General features: G+C 41.0%; 1 protein-coding gene across 1 annotated transcript in view; it reads left to right on the top strand.

The window, feature by feature from the left end:
• The first annotated feature begins 7,140 nt into the window (after positions 1–7,140).
• Positions 7,141–23,358, top strand: part of KDM3A (lysine demethylase 3A) — a 28,767-nt gene continuing 12,549 nt past the window's right edge. The window contains exons 1-11 of the mRNA XM_059845392.1: positions 7,141–7,311; positions 9,807–9,956; positions 12,111–12,221; positions 13,779–13,881; positions 14,501–14,625; positions 15,107–15,179; positions 15,260–15,348; positions 17,444–17,595; positions 18,597–19,168; positions 20,397–20,598; positions 22,002–22,216. Coding sequence (XP_059701375.1) covers positions 7,141–7,311; positions 9,807–9,956; positions 12,111–12,221; positions 13,779–13,881; positions 14,501–14,625; positions 15,107–15,179; positions 15,260–15,348; positions 17,444–17,595; positions 18,597–19,168; positions 20,397–20,598; positions 22,002–22,216 — 1,963 coding nt within the window. The remainder of the gene's footprint in view (positions 7,312–9,806; positions 9,957–12,110; positions 12,222–13,778; positions 13,882–14,500; positions 14,626–15,106; positions 15,180–15,259; positions 15,349–17,443; positions 17,596–18,596; positions 19,169–20,396; positions 20,599–22,001; positions 22,217–23,358) is intronic.

Here is a 23,358-nt window from a genome sequence, read left to right on the forward strand (position 1 = left end):
GGAGAGCTGACACTGAGAGAACAACAGGAACAATCTGGAACTCACAGCTGTAACCATTTTTAAGCAATACTGTTACATTTGCTCTAAGCTAAAGAGAAATTACAATGCCTGTTTCCAATTTCTGGACAGAGGGTACTGGGGGGTGGGAGCCAGCTTGATGGAACTGGGGTGTCAGCTGATTCTGCTTAGAATATATTTTACTTAAAATTTCAACTCTCACATATTATTTCTTGCATTGCCCCTTCATCTAAAACAGATGACTCAATCCCAATTTAATACTAAATATCTTCTGGGAGAAACTCTTAGCAGCTGCTTCACAATCATGCTTTTTTTCCTCTCTGGCATTAAGGGAACATAAACACTTATCAAAGTTTAACAGGGAAAGTAAACTTGAAGATTAAAATAATGTTTAATTAGTAGCTATAAAACCCATCACCTTTCAGGTGAACAACACAAAGCAATTCACAAGAATGATTATTGTTATCCCCATTTACAGAAAAATGAGGTGAATAAATGATCTGCCTTATGACACACATAGTATTAGATTCCAGATCTGGCTCCCAGTTCTGTGCTGTACCAACTAGGTCACATTTAGCAATGTCCAACTTCTAAATATTCCCAGTTCTATATTCACCAATATCTGGTATCTTAATATTTCTTAATATTTCAATTTATTATTATTTTTAGCTGCAGTGATACATTACTTCAGCTTTGTTAACATCATATCAGCACAATATACAGAATTTTTTTTTAAAAAAGGGAATTACTTCTCAGTTGACCCTTGATGTGAAAAGTTACTGCATTTTTCCACTGGAATCAGTTACAGCAGTAGCAGGAAAACCACACAATACATTTATTGCTCCAGTTCAAGGGTGAGTTGGTAAGTGACAGAACAGAAGAACTAGAGCCAAGAGAGCTGGTGTTCCCTGCAGGGGGTGGAAGGATTTGCAGTCCATCAGTAAGATTCATGCACGTACAACCACCCCCTGAGATCACTCTCCAGCGTGTCCTCCCACCAGTCAAAAGGCTGAGCCTCTTTTTAAGTGAATACACATTCAAGAACAGTCAAAGTTCTTGTCCAAATTGCACAAACTCGTAACTTGAGGATCTCCACTTCTCAAATGTTCACTATTTTGTCCAAAACTGCACTAAATTACAGAGGCTGAAAGAGAAATTCCAAGATGTGGATTTGAATAATAAAAAGCAGCAGTGTGAATTTAGTCCAAATGTTCTTAGAAAAGTACATAGGAGGGTAGTTTAGTTTTAGTTTAAAATTAGAACAATTTCTATCCCCAGTCTAGGACTCACTGACCTGACACCTGCACATGCCCAGCAGCCCATGCTGCTGAAATCTGGCAGATCCACAAGAGAAAGGTGTAAGTTTTCTCCCAAGGGAAGACACTCTATCACAAAACAGATCTGTTTAAAATAAATAGCAGGAGGGACTTGAAATAAGCTAAAAGAATCTCTCTGGCACTGGCAGGAAATGGTGAGAAGTCTAACTTTGTCAAAGCCAGGTTATATTGTTTCAATGATGGAAGAGCCTGGACATTTATTAAGGAGCAAAATATGAGTAACATGTTGTGTTTGCAGTTCTGGTGTGAGGCTTCTGGAGTTTAGGCTAATTAACAAAGAACAACTCTCCTCGGATCATTAAACAATGTTGTTTAAAGTTCACTGTATCTCTTTACCCACCTTTCAATGTCTCCTTTTGTACACCACCAAGACATTCCTGCTGTGGTGGTGGTTTCTACAATGTGGTTCAAATATATCCATCAAGATAATATTGATTTGCATTCTTTTATTAAAGAAGGATACCCCAAACTCTTTGAATTATTAACTGATAATGCATTATTACCTGAGGGGAAAGGGCTTTTTTCTTCCACAACAGGCCTTCTTCCTCTGAAGCAGTCAAGGAAAAACAAAACAAGGACAGAATTACTCACCACACTTTCTATATAATGTTTGCTCATGGTTACTTTGCAAAGGTTATTGCATCACTCTATTTATAAATACTAATTTAACTTTAGAATTAATCTGCAAAATTTAATATCTAATTCCAATCCCCAGGTAATACTTAACACAGAATTAAATAATTAAACGTTAAATTAATAGTCAATTAAAATTTAATAATTGATCCTGATTTATCATCCTAAGAGTCCTCTCACAATTTCCTGTTTCTACAGTTGGGATAAAAAACTGAAGTCCTACTAACTCATCACTAGCAAAAGACAGTCCGCACTGCAGAATAGGTATGGGAGTAGAAAAGAGTAGGTCAGCATTTCTCAGAGTTTTTCCTTCAGCAACTCAACTTAATTGCATAAAATTCAAATGTACATTGTATCAAAATATGTGCTTCCTTCAGCTGCAGACAGTGAGAAAATATTAACTAAGGTAAGACGTGAATTATTCTATTTTAACTTTTGGTAAAGAGATAATGACTGAAAAAAGGCCCTGGAACCAGTCCTGCCACTCTTGCAAAGCTGATCCAGGTGAGGTGTGCTGAGGTAACGAGGCTGTACCTGAGTAAGGAGCTTTTATCTTTTCCTGCTATAACTATAACTAGAGCCAGGCTGGATATGAGCAGTGACTGATCTACATCAGCTACTCAAGGAGTCATTTAACTGCATCAGTTTGGTGCTACTGAAGGAAGTTTCTGGTAGTTTTTGCTCAATCTTTAGCACCACATCTCAAGACATACTGGAGAAATGAGCTAATGGATTATCTTCCAAAGCTCTGCCTCCAGTTCACAGAATATTCTGGGTTGGAAGGGACCCTCAAGGATCACCAAGTGCAGCTCTTAAGTGAATGTCCCATACAGGGACAAAACCCCCAGCCCTGGTGCTATTGGCACCATGCTGTCAGCACGGCTGGTGGTTTCATAGGCTGACCATAAACACTTCCAACTTTAATTACACATCCCTACACATCCATCATTAATCACTAGAATATAAAGGACTCCATGTTCCTCTTCTGTGCTTGTACAGCCCTCTATTCAGAGGGCTTTGACTGAGAATGGAGACCCTTAAATGTCACCACAGTAGAGATTTTAAAACCCAGATTTTAGTAACGTCCTGCACTGATCATTGCTTGTTGTAGCTGCACACACACTGGTAGCTTTAACCTGGAAATGCAGGAGAGCCCTGAAAAACAATCTGCTCCCTCATATGGAAAACATCTTTGGAGAACACAGTGCCAAGACAGTTAATGTTATCTACAGCCCCTTCTCTGACTGAAATGTGCCTTTCTTATAAAGGGTCTGTGACATCAAATACTTCTAGGTAGTGGGAGGCCAATTTTCAAGCACAAATATTTGAATAGCACATCCAGATTTTATATGCAGAGAGGTAGGCGTAAAAGCCTGAATGTGAAATTGTTTAGGCATAAAATTGGCTATTGAGTTTTATTGCTAAATTCCAATTTAAACTGAACTGTTGAATTCAAATCTCATAGCCTCTTCTGCTTCTTTTCCTAGTGATACCCCACACAAAGGGAAATTTTCTGTTACTTAATGGTGGCTGAAAAGAAGAATTTATTGAAGTGTGTTCTAAAGTTACTGTTTAAAGAGCTCCTGTTTGCAGAGATTATTTCTTTCTCACATAGGAGCTAAAGGCTTACCTATTACCAGTTCAACCCAGTAGGTAGGGCCAGCTGGAAAAAAATATGCTCAAGACTTCATGCAGGCAGAAGAACAGGCTGAAACCTGCTGTTTTGAGGTTCAATCAGTTCTGCTTATTTACTACACTGCTTTGTTTTGCAGATACTTCAACAGACATTGGGTTTTCCAAAGGTAAATAATGCAGAGTGAGACAACTGCACCTGTGTCATTATCATAGGGTTAGCATGAAACTTATTCATGAAGATTTTGATGTTTCTCTTGACACACTGGAGATGGGCAAATACACACAAAAGACATTAGTTTTTGTGGAGACTATTGCAAGTGGTGATAAAATAACCAGTTAAGAAAAAGAATTACAAACATTACAATTGCAATTACAGTACTTTTTTCCTGTACTGTATGGTTGTCTTACTGAGAAAAAAGTTCTTAAATGATGCAGCAAATTCAGAGATGTTTAGAGCCATAATTTTAAATTTTGTGTTTCACTTTTTAACCCAAGACTTTACTGGCTACCTTTAACTTATAACTTTTAAAGAAGCAAGATAATTTAAGAAAGAGATTTGGTCCTTATTTAAGAAATGAAGAATCCTAGGGAATGGAAACAAGTAGCTAATTACCTTCTCTGTTTCAAAAGCAAAAAGTCTTCAGTTGTGTGGCTTCTACTTAGCCCCTAGGGTTTGAACACCTCTATTTTTTCAGGACTTAGAAAGCTTGTTTGTACCATGGATGACTGAGTTTTGTCCAGGCTTCTGTCAACTTGTGCTCTGTTTGCTACCCCATGTTCTCTTCTGGTCTCTGCCAATTCATTTTATTTTCTTTTATACATTCAGAATGCTGCTTTTTGATCACAGCTCTTTTAGCATCCTTTGCTATATAAGTTTATTTTCAAGGGCATTCATGGACTATGTCACCTTGTACTCTCAGCCTTCCAGGCCAGGACCTACCCAAAACATTAAATTTTAAACATCTTTGACCAACCTCCATGCCACTCTGCATATGGGAGCAGCTCATTCACTAAACTCATGTTGTTGTCATTCAAATCTCTCCTTAAAGCTTTCCTTTATACAGATGCTAATGGGGAAAAAAATACTATTAGGCAACTGGAGTGCCACCAACAGCTTGATCTATTACATTGACTAATATTGCTTCATTATAGCCTGACATCCTTCTTCCTGCATGTATTAATCATCTGCTCTTTGCAAAGTGTTCTCTCTGCAGAAAATCCAAGGGCTTTAAATAATGAGGTTATGCAACACCTACACGGTGTGATGTGTCAATTGCACAGCCACTGCCACATGAGCCTAAAGTCTACAATGAAACAAATAATTTGGTAGTTTCACATCTAGCTTGCTTTATGTGATACAATAAATTCCACCTTGCTGGTCTGGTTTATATAGTAAATATTTAAATCTGAGAAGCAAGCATACCTGTTTTTTCTTTCAGTGCCAGCTAATGAGTGGCTCTTCAGACTGCATACAGTTGGTGATCTATCATTTTTTTATTATTCACTTTTATTTCTTTTGTTTCTCCCCGATGAAAATTGTAGCAATTACTAAGTTCATCTCATTGGTAGAAATCATTGGAGATTCCCTACAGTTGTAAAAGAAATTGTCTGATTTCCGTGGAGTAGACAGCAATTTCCTCATCATGGCACATGAAGAATTTTTTGTGCCTCTTGATTTCATACATGAATGTGTTTGTTTAAATGTAGTAAGCAAATGATGGGTGAAAGAAAATTGGTGGGAAAGGCTTTTAAAATACATTTAAACTAAATGTGGAAATGGATTCTTGGAGAAAATGGAGGATGAGACCACAACATGGCAGAAATATTGCAGTGCTCTCTGATGGGGGTTTTTGAAGCTCAGACATCTCTGGTGATGGAAGAAACTCTGGAGAAACACAAGTTGAGCACCGTGAGATTTCAGTAAACTGGATGAGTCAACAGCTTCTTTGCCTTGGGTACTTTCTGCACTTGTGGTCTCTTCCTCCCACGTGCTCTGGTGGGAAAGTCTTACAGCAGAGGAGTACATGTGTCTTTTTGGGTCACTGTTGAACACCATCACCCAGATCACATCATATTCTCTTTTTAACTCTTCGGTTCTCATTGGGAACGGCTTTAAACTAAAACGCAATGGATTTAGGTTAGATATAAGAAAGAAATTCTTCCCTGTAAGGGCAGTGAGGCACTAGAACCCTTCCAACCCAAACCAATTATGATTCTGTCATCTCGCCTTATAACTTGTAAGAACACACAGGTCTTATGTTAAGGGCGTGAGCTGGTGGAAGCCATTTGCTTTTAGATGCAACTACACAACCTCCATCAGCCACAACTGGAGCGCCTCCACAGCCGGCTGTCGTCCCCAGGAACCTCGGGCACATCGTTACTTTGTGATATTTCACCCTGTTCCGCCTCCCCTGTCCCGCAGGGCCCGCCTGCCCCCATTCCCCTCACCATGACAAGATGGCGGCCTGTGGGGCACCCGCAGGTGCTGGTCCCGCCCCGTGCGCATGCGCAGAGACACCCCACAGGTGCCACCGCCCCCTGTGCTATATCTGAGTACGCCGCGAGCCGCACGTATAAGGGACCGTATCACGCCCTCTGGCCTCGCTTCGATTCCTCCGCCGTCTCTAAAGGCAGCTCCAGTAGCTGGAGGCTCGGCGCTCCCGAGGCAGGAACACGGACCTGGAGAGGCGCCCCGGCCCTCCCGAGCGCGTTCGTGCCTCCCTTGGGGTTCGGCTGCGGGCGCTCCGCGGGCTGGCCTCGAGGGACTCCTTCTCTCCAAGCTCAAGCGGAAGGATATATCATTTTTATTTTTTTATCCGCCATCTGCTGAGCAACGGTTTCGGGGGTGTGGCCAAGCACTCGGGCCCCGCCCCTCCGGGCCAATCGCGGCGGGAGACTCTCTGCAGGCCCCGCCCCGCTGGCTCGTTGCAGCCAATAGGAGTGCGGGACGGGGGCGCGCGCACGGGTGAGGGGGCGTGTGCGCGGCGCGGCTCCGACAGTGTCGCTTGGCCGCGGCGGCGGTCGACGCGGGGGGGTGGAGGGGAACGGGACCAGTGCCCGGTGTGACTGCGGGGTGCGCCGGCAGCGGGGCCGGGGGGGAGCAGGTGAGGGCAGGGGCAGGGCTGGAGGTCTGCCCGGGTGGGCAGGCCGGGGTGTTGGTGAGGCGGAAGGAGCTTGGCCTGGTCGCCTGCTCCCTCCCTTCGGCTGCCGCCCGGGCGCTCTGACTCCTCGGAGGAGGAAACAAAGAGGCGGCGGGGGTGGGAATGGCCGGGAGCTGCGCTGCAGCCATTCTGGAAAGACCTTCTGGTGTTTCCTTCCACCCACCCCCGCCGAGTAGTGATTAACAGGACCGTGGGTGGGGGGGCGACCTGTGGGTGTCCAGGGATCCGGCTGGAGCCGCTTGGAGAAGCGGGGGGGGCGGCCGGGAGAGGAAGGAGGAAGCGCTCACCGCCCTGCCCTGTGTGTTTCTCTCCTCCTTCCGTCGCTTTCCTCGCTGAAGGCCTCCCGATGAGTTAAAATGGTGCTGAGGCTCGAGGGGAGCTGGTCGCTGCTCGTAGGGAAGAGGTTCCTCTGCCTGTCGGAAGAAGAGGACAGGACGTGGGACGCCAGCCTCATCTCGGAATGGCCCTGGAAGTCGGGCAGGATCCGGGCTGTGTCACACACGGACATATCCAAACAAGACCTGAAGGTAACCGGGAACTTTCCGAGAGACCTGCTGAATCCGGAGTGTGACCGGGGAAGTTGGTGTGGCTGTGTGTACACGTGTGTGCACATGCTGCTCTCGGGGGCAGAGCAGACGGAGACTTGGCCGACACGTTTGGAAACGTGCACCCTGCCCAAGTCCCCGATGCGCTTGTACTAATGCCGCAAATTATCTCTAACTAATTACAAATGTCATTTCTTCCACCGGCATTTTGAAAAGCAGGTTTTTACCGCACCCACTGTGCCTATGGTTTATTTCCTAAAGGTAATTTAAGGTCTTGCCAGCTGTAAACAGATTTTTGCCCCCAGAGTTGAAACCAAAACCCTCCAACACTGTTGGGATTGGTGACTGTCCTTTCCTGCTCTTCGGAGCAGCTGGTCATGCACAACTGCTTGGGTTTTAAACTCGCACCAAATTCACGCCTGGTGCTGGAGGTCTCTCGAACTCTTCTTGCATGGTGGCCTCTTCTTATTAATGATTACCAAGGGGGTTTTTGAACACATAGTTATTGCAAGCGTGGTGTAATTGGTTAGCTGTGCATTTTGTGTGGGAGTCAAGCGAAGTTTATGGTTTGGCTGTGAAGTTATTAAGGGGCTTTATTTAGCAGCTGTAGACGTTAGACTTATTCAGCCATGTCTGGACACTTACTAGAGTATAAACTGAGTGCTTGCTCCCCAAGGACAAAACTCCATTGTAGCATCTTCTGCTTGTTCCTACAGAGGACTTCGATGGCTGTCCCCTGACAGCAAGAACAGCACCATCTTCCCATTTTAGCTGTCTCCTTTCCTTTTTTTTTGGTGATGAGAATTTAGTAACTTCTGATTAACTGACTTAGTTGTCAAACAAAACGAAACTTTGGATGTTTCTAACTCTTTCTTGAAAGCGTAAACTTTGTTACCAGCTTGTTGTTGTGGTTCTGCGGCAGGGGTGGAGCTTTGTCCATTTTTGGGCGCGGGGCTGTGCCCTGTGCCGTGCTGGTAGTGAGGAGGAGGTTCTTGGTGCAGAAAGCTCTTAGGGACTTTGTCCGCGAAGGAGAAGAAGCAGGTGCTGATGGGGTCTCTATTGTGAGCTTTGTAGCTGGTTACGGTTCTGCCAGAAGCGATTGACTTGATGTGCTCTCCAGTTGAAATGTAAAGAAGTTGCAGAATGGGCAATGGAGGTGTAGAGAGCTTTGTACCAAAGCACATCCCATCTCCTTTTCTCTCGGAGTTCTATACAAGCATCATAGACCCGAAAAAATAAAGGACTGAAAGGGGGGATTAGGTATTTCTCCTGTAAGAGAGTAGAAGTATTTATTTCAATTTTTATTTTGTATAGAAGGACTGTCCACTGCTGTTGAAATTATTTTCTCAGCTGTGTTTTCTTGTGTGTGCAGTGTTGATGCAGTAGACAAAACAAGCCATTCTGGTTCTGGTTGTTATTTGCTTATCTCTTTCATAGTTTCTGTGCACCTCAAAATTACCAAGTTCATTTCTGCACCCATTAGTTTGATGACTCCTGGCTGTGGTAATGCTGTTTGTATGCATGTTTTCACTTGCCTTTCCCCTGAGAGGGATGATAAAACTCCAGGAAATGTTTCTGAGATTCACTCAACTGAGATTTCTGTGCTGTTTGTTAAGTGCAGTTTGGCTGGATTGCTGTATTCTTTGGGAAGAGAAAATGTTTTTTTCCAAGAGTAGAGTCCTCTACCAAGATGTTCCAATTCCTGTAGTCAGGCCAAGTTGTACTTGTGGTCTTTCCCAATAACTTGATCTCCCATGTTGCCTTTGAAATTAGAGTAATGCTATCCCAAAGACATTGGTCAAGCCATCTTATTTTTGCCACGAAATAGCTTTTCTCTTGAAAAATCTGCATAGTTGTTCCTGAAACTCACAAGGAAAAATAGCAGTTAAAAGCAGTCCAGAAGTGACCTTCACATTACATAATTTGATCACCTTTACTTCCTACTGTCATTTGTGCTTTCAATAAGTTGGCTGAAGTTATTCTTTGGGATTAGTATTTTTTAAATAATTCTGGAAAAAAAAAACCCACTTGTTTATTCCAGTGTTCTAGAGTTTGTGGAAAATCCATGTGCCACTACTGTAGGCCAGTCCTGTAGCTTTAGTGGACTTCTTTGGGGGAGGTGTGTGTATTTTTCCCTGCTTGTAAATACCAGTGACAGTGTTAACATAGTTAACTACCTTTGAGCAGCATAAAACTTTTTGAGATGGGAAGTTGTAAAGTTAAATGTAAATACTATTATTTTATGTGACAGTAATGATGATAAACCAATTAACATTGACTGTCACTTATAAAATACTGGGTCAACCTTGAATGCCTTAGTGATTGCTTGATTATGTGACAGGCAATAATCACGCTGGAATTATAAGTACATTTAATGATTTTTTATTTTTGAACAATTTGATGGGTTTATCTTTTCCATGTTGGATGTGTCTGAATTTTATATGTAGTCACTCACTCACTTTGCTTCCTTTCTGTAGATTTGTGTAGAATTTGATGATGAATCATGGGAGAAGCGAAGATGGATAGAAGTCTACAGCAGGATGATGATTGCATTCTTGGTGGAGCAAAAGCTGGTGCTGGCTGAAAGAAAAACCCAGTCCATGCCTCCTGTCCAGTGGCCTGCAATGGCAAGTACACTCTTGGCTTAAGTCATTTGGGTTCTGCAGTTGCACTTTCTGGGACAGCGTTGTCACCAGTGTGAATTCCTCCAGGGCAGTCTCACTCCTGGGTGTCTTGGGAAGGGAGAAAATCTCTTTGTGCAGCTCAAGCTGACAGAGCTCAGCAACATTTGAAGTTGGTGGACACAAGGATGTGTTTTTATGACTTTGCTTCTCCCTCAAACCCCTATTCTGTACATTAATTCATTCTCCCTCTAGTCTCATGGGTTTTTTTCTTCCTCCATGAAATTCCTCTTAAAAATAAAGAGAAAAAGTGTAAATGGTAGGTTTCTAAGGATAGCCTGTGTTTTTATTTAAAGTTTTTGACTCTGTCTCGAGTTAATGCTATGGTAATTCTTGATCCTGAGACAAAAATAATTCAGATTACTTTTATGTGATGCCTGCCTGGTATGAGTGATTTGTGAGATTTAGATTTTCTGCATACAAAAAGCTGATCTATACTGTACAAGGAGAGAACTAAGCTTTCTGTACCTGCCATGTATGGCTGACTAGGCAAATTAGCCAGGGGAGGTGAGCAGGGAATATTTCTTAATCTATTCAGCCAGTATAGTTGTACTTGACTACTTTGGATATTGCTGCTCAAGAAGGTAGTGAGATAAGTGAAAATGCAAACATGTAAACTTGCTGAACATGAATTATGCTAAAGCTGTAGTCTGTGTTTTAATACTAATAACTTTGCTAGGTATAAAGTGTGCATTGTAATTCATATTGCTGCATTTTAGCTGGTCTTTCTTAAGCAAAGCAAATCTAAGCAATGCTTATTACAAGTAGGACCCAATAGAATGGGAGAAGAAATGGAAATATAAATCCTTAATTTTATTTCCTGGGCTGTGAATTAATAGCAGCAGTTCCTCTGGTAGATTTTGCTGACAGCTTGTTCTGAAAACCTTCATATTTAAACTTAGCTGTTGTCCATTTCCAAGTATCTGAACAGTTCTTACTGGATACTTCAGTTTTGGTAAAAGGTTTTCCTCCTGAAGTGTTTGACATGTCAGTTCATGCAGGGTACGTGTTCCAAAGCTCATTTAGCAAAGGATCAAAATCTAGGCCATTCCTGAATCTTGCCTTGGCAAAAAAAAGACTTTTTCTCCTTTTATCATCACGCAGGGCAGGAAAGCAGAGGTCACAGAAGAGGTGTGTGAATTAATTTATTTGAAACTTGATCACAACTTACTGGTTCAAGTGTATGAGAGAGTGTGTTTGTGATAAATGGAGTAGCTCTGTAGAAGTGTTGTAATGCCCAGTTACTCCTGCAGAGACTCTTGTCCCTCATGTGGGGATCTTGTCCCTCTGCCAGTGCTGTGCTGAGGTGAAGACAAAAAGAGTCTGGTTAGGTTTTTGGAGGACTGATCAAAAAAAGTCCTCCTCCTCCTGTCAGACTGATTTCTGTTTTTAAAGTGGGGCACAGTTACACCTTTCAGGTAGGGGAGAGTTACTCTTGCCACTTCTCTTGTTCCAGGTTCCTGGTGCCTGTCCTCTCAGATCTGGTACTGCCACTAGACAAATTTTAATTTTGAGCACATTAGGAAGTGTTTAGAAGCTTTTAAAGGAAATTGTTTTTTCATGTCTGTTCTTAAAGCTTTTGGTACATCTGAACACAACTTCAACATTGCACTGCAGTGTTACAACAACTGTGAAGCTGGCCAAATCATCACGTGTGCCTAAATAAAGGTTTCAGTGTGTTTATCAGGGTTGCACAAGTTTTGAGAACTTTAATGTAAACTATGCTGCAGACATTGATTGATTTCCTAGCTATTTCCCCAGTCTGCCATAAAGGGCTTTATTAGTAATATATCTGCAATTAGAGTTATTACATTAATAAATTTTTCATGTGGACATGAATGATTAATTGCTAATGATAGCCACCTGCACTGAATTCCTAATTCATGCTGATATATGAAATTAATTTCATGTGGAGTCCAGTAACTTTCATTAGGTGTGTATTAGAAGTTTTATTGGAAACTAACTTTGTTTTCAAGAGTTGCATGTAGATGTGGTAACTTAACAGAGGAATAGAAGCAAAATTAAAGTATTTTTTATATGCAAATGATGAATGGTGAGCTCTTACTCTGTTTCTGAGAACATGTTTATCACTTTTTTTAGACCTACAAGTCCTTGGTGGACAAAGCTGGAATGGGATCACTGGTTTCAGTGCGCTACCTGGGTGAAGAGAAGTGTGTTTTCCTTTCTAAAGACCTCTTGACACCCATCCAGGTAACCTTGACTGGCTTTTTAAAGATGAAAGATTAATCTCTTATTTTGATATTTAGGATGCATCAGGGTAATGTAATCAATGCAAACTTCAGATGGGTAAAAACTTGTAGTAGGTGTTTATTTCTGTAACTCATAAATATCAGTTCTGAACATAGCATGTCTGATTAAAAACCCTCTGGAGATGATTCTGGATAGGGTCACTTAGGAGAGCTGGATGAGGGAGTGTGCTAGGACAGTTATTTAGCTCAGGTGACAGCAGTTTCATGTTAATTTTAGGGATAACCTGGAATAGTTTCCCTATCTTTTGAACATGAACTTTGTGCAAGGAGTTTCAGGAATGTCTGGCATAAATCTTGCTGTTTAACAGAAGCACATTGCTGCTAATCCTAAACAAATGAGGAATTGGGCAGAGTGCCAATCAGGTGGTTGAGTTATTGAGCACCAGAGGAAAGTTTGTTAGTGAAAATTAGGTACAGGTGGGTTGAAACTATTGTTCCTGGGCAGGTGTTTGGAAGAATTGTATCTGCTAAAGATAAAAGATTTAGCGTTTTTAGGAAATTATTCTCCAGAACTGTAAACAATCTGAAATAAAAGTAGTAAGGGTTGTCCTGTGTTGAGACTGCAAGTAGTGCCATCATTAATGTTCTACTTAGACTTGTTAACAGTCAGCAAATATACAAGTCCTTTAGAGAAACTGACAAGAGAGTCACTAAAAGCCAAATTTGAGCTGTAGATAGTTGTCTTGCTTGTGTTGGCTCAACAGAAGGGTTGAGATCTCTTTATGCAGAAGCCTTATCTCAGCACTGCAGTGGAAAAGATTGCTTTACTGGCATCTGGAATAACAGTTTGACTTCTAGTTCTTCAGTCTTCTGCCTCTTACAAATATCAGAGCTATGCCTGGGACAAAAAGATAAAACCCAACCCCAAGCCCCTTTCTTATTCTCACTCTTGGAGGCGTGGGTGGAAGCTTGCTGTGACCTTTCCATTTCAGAATCAATTCTCATTCAAGAATTTGAGAGGAAAAAATAATACATGGACATTATGCTGAAGAATGATGAATAATTTAGATGTAGCTGACTGTTTTCATTCATATAAACATTTTATAATGGTGTCTTGACACAGACTGGCTCCTGGCATTATCATAAATAGAAACATAAAATATTTTCATTTGCATCTGCTCAGGACAAATATGCTGCTGCTTCTGGGAACTTAAAATCCTAAGTTAAGAATGGACAGTTCAATTAAACTTACTGCTCCTTAGCAATGTAGTACTACAAAGCTGGGTTATTTTCAGGACAATATTAAAGTAGACCTGGAGAGCTCATTTCAGACTCTCCTGCAGATCCTTGTTGTGAATTAGTGATAAAAAATTACCTGCTTCCATTTCAACATCCTAGAACTGATGGGGAAAAGATTATTGAGAATTGGATTTGTGGAAATTGCTGCCATCTGGTTTTTAAATATTGTGGGATTTTGTTAAAAGCATTATCCTGAATGCAAACTTCTGTTCTTTTTTTTTTTTTTTTTTTTTTTCTTTTTTTTTTCTTCCTGAAATAGGATGTGGATGGTTCCAGGCTTTCTCTTAAAGATGATCAAAATGTAAATGAAGAAATTCAGGCTCTGGTTAAGAAACACCTTGATGAGACACGCTTGGTCCAAGGTACAAGCATACTGTGGAGCAGAAAACTGGCAATAAATGCCCAAGTCCAAAGGGAAATCCTTGCAGTATTGGTTTAATTAATTGGTAATCTGTCCTAGGAGATAAAAGCTTTTTAAAAATACTGATTTTACTTGCACAGTAGTGAATGCAAAATGTGAAGGATTGTAGATATTTGTTTCAAGTATTTCTTTTGAAAGAGTGAATATGTCATTTTGGGCACATATAGATGGCCTGGTACTTGTGAAATGGATCAAACTTGTAGCAATTCTCAAAAATTTTGAGTTGTTTATTGTTTCAAGTAACTTGATTTTTTTTCCAGTTTGTTGCTTGTTTATGAAAACTTCCAGAGTGTTGTATAGAGGCTTCCTGTTTTTGTCAAATTTAAAATTGTTCCTTTTGTTTGCCAGCTTTAAATTCTTAATTACTGGGTTCACACCAGCATATTTGTTGTACTTAGGTGCTTGCACATGCAGGGAGTGACCTTATTGAAAAGGTAGATATTGTAGCTTACAGTTTTCATTTCCCATACTGTAAAGAAAGGAATAATTAATTTTGATAACTGTGGTCATCTTCATACCTCCTTTGTCTTTAAGCTCTTTTTTTTCCCCTAATTTTATAGGTGGAAAAAATATCATTGGTTCAAAAATTAGGATTTATAGCCTGGACCCTTCTACTCAGTGGTTCACCGCAGTTGTTGTCAATGGTAATCCAGCTACAAGAACTCTAGAAGTCAACTGTCAGGAGGTAGGAACCAGTTGCAGTGGTTTACAAATGGATATGGGGAATAAGTGCAAATTTTATTTATGTCTCCACCAGCACCATTTTTATTTCTGTCTTTACTGTAATCTTTAAACATGGGTGTCAGTGTAGTGCAGAACAGTATAACCCAAAGTGTTTCTTTATGCTGCTGGTAGATTATTAAATAACAAATGTCCTTCTATGAAGAGTGAGGGAGACCTGGAATTTTTATTTTGAGTGAAGAAAACATCATCTTGGTTTCTTTGCTCTCTGTGCTGTGCAAACGGCACAAGTTCTCAAGCACCAGTTTTGTGTTTTTATGCAGAGACACTTTCACATGTTGTGTTGTTAAATTCAGCTTGGTATTCATAGAACCTAGAAGTTAAATGTCTAAGCTTAGTCCATACCACCACATCTAAGATAAATATGTTAAAATAGAGTTTCACCTCTCTAAATGGCTGCTTTTGTGTTTCCTGTCCTTTTCAAGATTCCAGCTTTAAAAACTCTTGATCCAGAATTAATTCATGTTGAAATCATATATGACAACAATGGAAAATGTGGTAAGACCTATTACTTTTTGTCCTTCCAATACTAAGTAGGTTATTTGTGATAGGCTAATCTTGATCACCTTCTCTTGCAGATAAATCAAAAAGGATTGGGGGTGTGAAAAGGAAGTCATCTGACAGCAGTGCAAGTGTTGATGCTAAACACACAAAATCTTCTCCTGAGGTAATGTCTTGCTCTGTTATATATGGCTGTTACATAATGATTATGTCACTTCTGAAAACATCTTAACTAAGGATTAGATTGGAAAGGAGAATGATGAATATAATCCCTTGGAGGGTGTGAGTTCTTTCAAACTTGTCTGGGCATGAATTGAAGATCTTGCCTTGTGATAATTGGAGCAAAAGCTACTAAGCCTCAAATGTTGGTGGTTTGTTGGGGGTTTTGGTCAATTTTTTGTTTGTTTGGGTTTTTTTTTTACTTTTTTGGCTTTTTGCCCCCTCCTGTTTAAGAGTTGGTCTGTCTGGTCATGTGTTCTTGCAGTAGGAGAAAACACAAAGGAGTTCTGAGGTTTATAACCTTTGCTTTTCATGTTCCTCCTTTAACCATTTTGTACACAAACCCAAAACCTTCAGCTGCACTTGGATGCTTTGGGGATTCAAGCTGCACAAGCAGCACTTGAAAGTTGTTCTTGTACAGAAAGGAGATGTGACTTTTCTGGTACTCTCATGTCTACTTTTATTTCTTTTGTGAGTGACCTGCCAGGTATCACTGAGAGATAAATCAACTCTCAAAGGTCAAAAGACAATCTGCTAACTTCAGTGTAGAAATGCAAAAATGAAAAATCATGGCTTGGCTGGAGAAAATTTGCCCTGTAATTTTACCCCAGTATTTCAGACCAAAAGCTGCATTTTAGGCAGGAGTAGCCAGTCTTTGGGAAGCTCTGGCATGGGAGGGACAGGGTTGTGTTGCTTCTGTGCAGTCAGTTCTGAGTAGAGTCACCTCTGCAGATCTTTCACAACCTCACAGAGAACCAGCATGAGGTACCCAGCACAGGGTAAGATGGCTCAATGAGGAGAGTGTCCTCTCCTGTATTTACTGCTGAGGAAGAGTGTTCAGCAGGGCAGGATGGAGTAGCCAAGGATTGCAGTCTTGGGTTTCCACAGCTTGTGCTTGGGTATCTTTAGCAGCTTTTGGTGCTCACTTTGCCTTTCTTCAGTTTTCTACATAATTCAGCCATTGAACAGCCTGCTTGACACACACAGAGCTGGGCTGTATTTTACATTCCAAGTGCCCTGCTGAAGAATTACCATGATCTGAATTCATAACTTGTTTTTCCTTAAAGTAGTGAAGTTGTTTACTTCTCATTTTCCAGTCTACCTTCCTTCAGAGGACTGGATAATTTTTCACTTTTGCACTCTTTAGGAAATGCCTTGCAACCATTTTCTCCAAGTGCTTACAGTGAGGGTGCTTTCTAGTAAGGAAACCAGAAGCTATTTGTTACTCTGGTTTTGGTGGATGTCAGTATGTGGGAGTGATTAGCTGAAGCCATATTTTTTGTTAGTAAGTATATGATAGTACTGATTTTTTGTGTGGAGTTAATTATCTGCAGCATTTTTCTGAGAGCTTGACTTGGTGCCTGACAGCTGTGTAATAGCAAAGCAAAAAGGAAATATTTTGGAGCTGATGCTAACGAGCCTGTAGTGTAACTTCCCAGCTGTGGAAGGACCCCCACAGAAAAGCTACTGTTCTAAAGACACTTGCTAATTTGGTAGGCCTGTTGTATTTCTAAATTAATTACAGATTTCTTAGGATGATGATTTAATCAATGTAGGATTTCTGTATTTAACACTTCCTAGAACTCTGGTGCAAAGATTTTCTTGCTATAAGAAAGTTCACATCAAGATCTTTGGTAATGCTGTCAGTCTTCACAGTTTTGATTTTCTCTGGGATTTTCAGCTGAGATAAGAAATCTATTTCTGCCTGCCAATTACTGCAATTACTTTGGAAACATTGTTGCACTGGCAGTTACAAAGAGCAGAGCTTTCTGCCTTTTTTTCCACTTCCTTAATACACTTCCCCCAAAAAGTTAGTTGTTAATTGGGGGAAATGAATTAACATGAGCAGTCTTTCATGAAAAACCTGTAATGTTTAAAAGGACATTTTAAAGTATTTCCACCTCATGAACTGAGTGACTCTTTAATTGACTTTAATAAACATGGTAAGAGGAGTATTACTCTATTTTTCCTTTCAGGCTGAACCCTGCAAAGCCATAATTTGTTGTCCTGAATTTTCCTGACTGTTAAAATCTCCCTTGCAGGTTTCTCCCAGTCAGGGACACGTGCAGTCAGTACCAACTGTGCTGGGTGAAGCACTGCTGGGATGTACTCCTGCAAATAAAGACCAAAGGCACCCAGGCCTACCCCTGCCAGCCAACTCACCACCCAACCTTGGTGCAGAGACTCCTCAGGGGTAAGGAAACAGTTTTCTGCTTATACAGACATCTTACCTCCAAAAAGAATTCTGTTCTTAGCACAACAAACTCTGACATCATTTTCAAGAGCTGTAGTAACTTCTCTTCTGTAATGCCAGTGTAGGAAAGTGTTAGATTTGCCTGCCCTGGATATGTTTTTTACTTCCTAAGGCCTTGTTCTTACTTAACTTTAGGGAAGTGGCCCTTCAGTGTCCCAGGCTAGTGTCGCTGTTTCATTGTCCCCGTCTGTAAAAGGATACACAGGTGTGGTGCCTGCTTTGTCAAATGCATTCCTTCCCTGCCCCCAAGAAGACAAGAACCTGTTCAGACAGGTGTCTGCTTTTTTGCAGATCAGCTACAGGTCCCCAGTTACAGTTCTGCTGACCACCAGTGCCTTTGGACTTTTGTTACCCCCAGTTCTGTCACAAAATGGATGTAATGGTAGAAATAGTGTGACAGGAGAACCCAATTTTGATGTGCTAAAAGGGGTTTTTCTGCTAGTTTTGTCTCTCTCACGTGCTGAATATGGAAAATATGATTTTTTAAAAGGTTTTTTTGTGAGAGGTTTTACAGTCTCCAGCATACTGTCTTGTGGTGCCAGTCAGAAGTTCCTCAAGAATCTTGCCACAGACATGCAAATGAAATGCATTTGGTTATTTAGCAGTTGCCTGGAGGAAATGAGAAAGCAACTATTTATTTGTGAGAGAAGGAAGTGGAGTAGCAGCAAATACTCAAATTTGTGTGTGCCTACATGGGTGTAGAGTTTTATTGTTCTAACTCTTACATAAAATCAAACCCAGATAAAACACCTGAAAAACACATCTATTTAGCCTCACTCAAAATGTAAGATACTCACACATCAGAACTCAAAGCACATAATTAAATAACTAAATTTCTTCTTTCAAGCTTTGATTTTGGCTAGATTGAGCAGCTAATATTTTGATTTGTTTGACCTGTTTGTGGGGATTTTTTTTCCTAATTATTGCATGGTGTGTTTCAGCACATGTAGACGAAGCCTACCAGAAACTCATCCTTCCTGTCTTAGTACTGGAGTTAAACCATTGACAGAAGAGCTGACAGCCTTTCCTAAAGTGGGCTTTATGTCTAAAGAACAAACACAAAATCCCAGTGAGCAAAATGGTAAATATACCTCTTTGAAAACCTCAAGGTCTTCATCTTTGACTGATTCAGCTAATGAAAAGGGAACCAACCTGAAGAATACTAATGAACCTTTTATGAAGGCCACACCAAACTTTCCCAAGGAATGCATTTCCATAAAGCAGCTGCAGCATCCCAACCCTTCCATAGCAATACCCAGAGGCAGTGGCACTGTTGAACTGCAGAGAACTTTAGATTGCAGACCCTCAACCTCAGATGCTCATCTTCTGTCCTTCAGTGAGTGTGGGGTTAAATCACAAAGCAGCTGCAACAGCCACAGCAGCCACAAAGGAAACAAGACTGATGAACTCGCAGACATGGAGTTTTTTATTAGAAGAAATTCAAATGAGATCCTTTGTGATAAAAGTGAAAGTGAAAGCTTTTGGACTGGAAGTGCCAAGGTCCAGGATAACAGTAAGTGTTCCTAAAACTTCCTGTCATTTGAAAGTCCTTGTAATTTCTAACGACTTAGAAGTAGGTAATTTGTTACATATGCAAAATTAGTAATTTAAATTGTGTGAGTAAATCAGGAGTTTGAGTCATTTGTGTGTTCTTTTAAGACAGGAATGCAACTAACTGGAGAAACACCTTTTCCTGATAAGGGAAAAGGACTAATCATTAATTTTTAGAAATAAGTTGTTACAAAATATATGCAAGAACAGAATGGCAAAAGAGGTTACAAAATCAAGATTCTTTTTGGAATAGAGATGCTGATGGCATAATGAGCCTACCTTTTAGCAATGGTCCTAAATTTTACAAACATGGTGAGGGATGGAAGTTGTCCTCATTAAAACTCTGTTCAAGAGGGGCTTTGATTTAAAAACTGTCCCGAGAGCAAAACAAACACAAACCCACCCACCACCACCAAAAATTAAAACCCACTGAGCCCAAAACCACCTGCCTTGTTCCTCTTTTCCATTTGGTGAGCTCCTCAGGTTTTCACATGGGACAGGTGAGGAAAGGCTGTGGTTGTTTAAGGAGCTGGACTCCTGGTGTCATGTGTCCTGCTGTGCTTCAGGTGGTCTTGCTGATTGTTCAGGATTCTGGGAATCCCCCTACACATACCCACCTCCTTTTTTTTTTTTCTATCTCTTGTTGCTTGGTCTTGGATTACCATGTGCTGTTCCATAATTAGCATGGATACACAGCCAGCCAAGCAGTCACTGTTGTGTCCCCTGCAAGGCCTCACTGGCAGTGTAGGAGGAAGGGAAATGTTTGGCATCTGTTACAGTAAGATGCTGAAAGCTGTTGCATCATGAAGGGGGAAAACAGGACTGAGAAATGGCTGGTGGTACTCTGTCCCTGTTTCTTGTGAAATGTGGTTGCTCAGGGCTCCAGCTCTGGCTGAAGAACTTCCTTTAAAAGCAGATGTTCTTTCAAAATGCTCCTCTGAAAAAGTGGAAGGAGCTCTTGGTTCCACAGAGTCTGTGTGACTTCACTGGAACTGCAGCTTGAGACAGTTCCTGCTGACTGCAGAAGAGGTTTCTGCCAACTGCAAATATTTTTAGCATAACTTTTAGCATAAGTTTCAGTGTAACGTGAAACTTAGAGGAAAAGTCAATGTGACTCTTTCACTAAAATACTTGCTGCCACTTCTGTGAGAAAAACTCAGCTTTTCTAACTCTGGCTGCTCTCCCTGCAGTCATTGTCCGCAAGTCCATTTTGTCTGATGCTGCTAAAGTGAAGAAGCTGCAGCAGAGCGGGGAGGCCTTTGTGCAGGACGGCTCCTGCAACAACATCGCCCCTCACCTGCACAAGTGCCGCGAGTGCCGCCTGGACAGCTACCGCAAGAACAAGGAGCAGAGAGACTCCACCGTCTTCTGCCGCTTCTTCCACTTCAGGAGGTGAGAGCAATTCGCATCAACACCCTGGCAAAGGTGAAAAAACCCAGAATGGTCTTGTGGAGGTCTCTGTTTCAGAGCTATTTAGTGCTGGTGTTTAGCTATAAGACCCAATATACCCGACTAATGAGTGGCTGCCAATGGTTTTTTAGCCCTTAGAAATGGTACAAGTGCTTCATTTGGGCAGAAAATATTTTGGCAGGACTTAGAGCTCTTTATTTTGCTGTTCTGGGCCGAGTGCCAGTAGGATAACATGAGTTTAGTTTGAGTGCTACAGCTCAGTAGAATTGGAGATACTAATGAGAGGGTAGATTCCATGCAGGTTTCCTAAAGTTTAGTGGTTGGACACCTGAAATGTGTGCCATAAACCCACAGCCATGGAAGAGTTGCAGTAAGTGGCTATGGGCTTTCAGCTGGGAACATTTAAGCTTCTCATGGAAGTTTTAATCTGTGCACCCACTGGAATTCAGTTTTGTTGTTAAACATTTTAAAAAATACACATGTTACTAATCTGGTATTTATCTTCAGATTAGAGATTTTACTAGAGTAAATCTTTGTATAATCTGATGTGTGAGACCAAGGTAACAACAGAGTAGGCTAATTCATCCTCTCAGGGTAGCAATCCAGACTTGCAGTGCAGTTCAAATCACATGAATCCTTTGGTTTAGAACTTGAAACTGATGGAATTATCCCTTTTCACTGAATGTGCAATCTGACAAATCTGGAGATGGCATTTGTCTGATGACAGTAGCTGCCAGCATGTGTTCTCATGGCACACCTAACACTCCAGTGAGCACATGTTGTCATCAGAAGTCACCTTCCTTCTTCAGCATCCAGTAAAAAGGTTCTTGAACAGACCTCTTCATGTTTTCCATTTTAGACACTACTAGCAATATAGATCTCATTCCACCTACTCAGAATCACTCAAGAATATATTTTACTCAAATTTTGCTTGATGCTTTTTGACAGCTGCTTCCAAGTGAATTGTTACTTGAAATATATTCTATATTTAAGGCATTCTAACTTCTCTTGAGAGTTGTATATAGTTCTAGATAAAATTATTGCTGTTGCCATCTCTAGATGTGCCCTTAATGCCAGTGCATTTTAAAAATTGTAAACCTGATTTAGTTTTGTGTGAATAAAGAACCACTTGTTGTAAGGTAGATTTCCTGACTAAAAATCTGTATGCTTTCAGTCTTTTTTTCCTTTAAGACAAGCAGTGCATTGAATGTGCCTAATGTTAGTGACCAGTATGTTTACCCATGTCTGTTGTAACCTTTGAGTAAATTCATTGGCATACAGTACATACACTTGCAACTCAAACATTGACTGATTGGAATGAATTTAAACCAGTACAGCATTTGAGGTGATGAGGGCTTTTTCTCCTTTTCCCCCTTTTTCATCAGGCTGCAGTTTAATAAGCATGGAATACTGCGTGAGGAAGGTTTCTTAACTCCAAATAAGTATGACCCTGAGGCTATTAGCCTGTGGCTGCCTTTATCCAAAAATGTTGTGGGTCTAGATCTGGACACAGCAAAGTACATCCTGGCCAACATTGGAGACCACTTCTGCCAGCTGGTGATATCTGAAAAGGAAGTCATGTCAACAATTGAACCACACAGTAAGATCAATTTGTTTTGAAATCATCTGTGTTTTCACTGCTTTGTGTGAAGCTTTAAGCTGCTATGAGAAAGTTAATTGCATATATTTGGAAATATCATATAAGACTTGAGTGTCTCTCTTTTCAGAGTGGGAATGGTTAAGAGCCACTGTGAACTGGTGTCAACAACTCTTTGCTTCTCACAGGGAGAGGGAAAGGGAAGGGCAGTTCCACCCTTCTTTGTCAGAAGTTGTTTCTCAATTTATCAAATTACTTTTCCTGTTACAAAGTGAAAAAAAAAATCAAGTCAACTACCAGGTGGCTGACAACAAAATCTATTCTTGGTGTGAAAATTAAATAAAGATTTTACTTTGCACATGGTTCTGTTAGATTGCTTTAGTCCTATTTTATTATAACAGCATCATGGACCTAGTGCTGTCAGTAAAATTTTTTTTTTCCCTCCCCCTGCAAGTTTCCAGTAGCACTTTTAGAAGTGATTGTGTGCAGCCCTACTGGGCATAGACCAGAGGAGTGCTGGTGATGGGATAACTGACTGGTGAGGTTAATTAGTGTAGACAGGGCAAACTTAGCACCCCCAGACACAGGGGTTTGGCCACATCAAGATATTTCTGTAGGAAATGTGAGCAGACAAATGGGGAAGTCTACAACCTTACATATAATCACTTTTCAGAGCAGAATGACTCTAAAACTCTGTTTTCTGGATTTTAAGTGCATGACCAGGGTACAGCACAGTTTAGGAGGCTGCCACTGCCTGCTGTGTTTGGGAGTGTTGAAATTAGATAAAGATCCTCTCAGTTTGCCAGTCACTCCACTGTCCTGAAAGAAGAAAAAGAGCTGAACAAGCTTGAATGCCCTTCAGAAGTGGGGGAAAGACTTGAGATATTCCAGAAATACTCACTGTAGGGGTCTTATCTTGAGCTGCTTGGAATCTGCAAGCTTTGCTCTTCTCTTGACCTGCTACATGTTCAGGTCTGTGGAACCAAATTATCTGTAGCCAGAGTGAGATGTGTAGACTGGAATACAGAAACACTTCTGGAAGGGTGAAGCTTTGGATGAATTCATGAAACAAAGGGAAGTTGTGGTGTTTCTTAATAGCAGAGGATGCATCTGTTGGCATAGCTACCAGAAACATCCTCTGCTTA

The sequence above is a fragment of the Haemorhous mexicanus genome, chromosome 4 (genome assembly GCF_027477595.1).
Source record: "Haemorhous mexicanus isolate bHaeMex1 chromosome 4, bHaeMex1.pri, whole genome shotgun sequence".
Lineage (NCBI taxonomy): Eukaryota > Metazoa > Chordata > Aves > Passeriformes > Fringillidae > Haemorhous > Haemorhous mexicanus.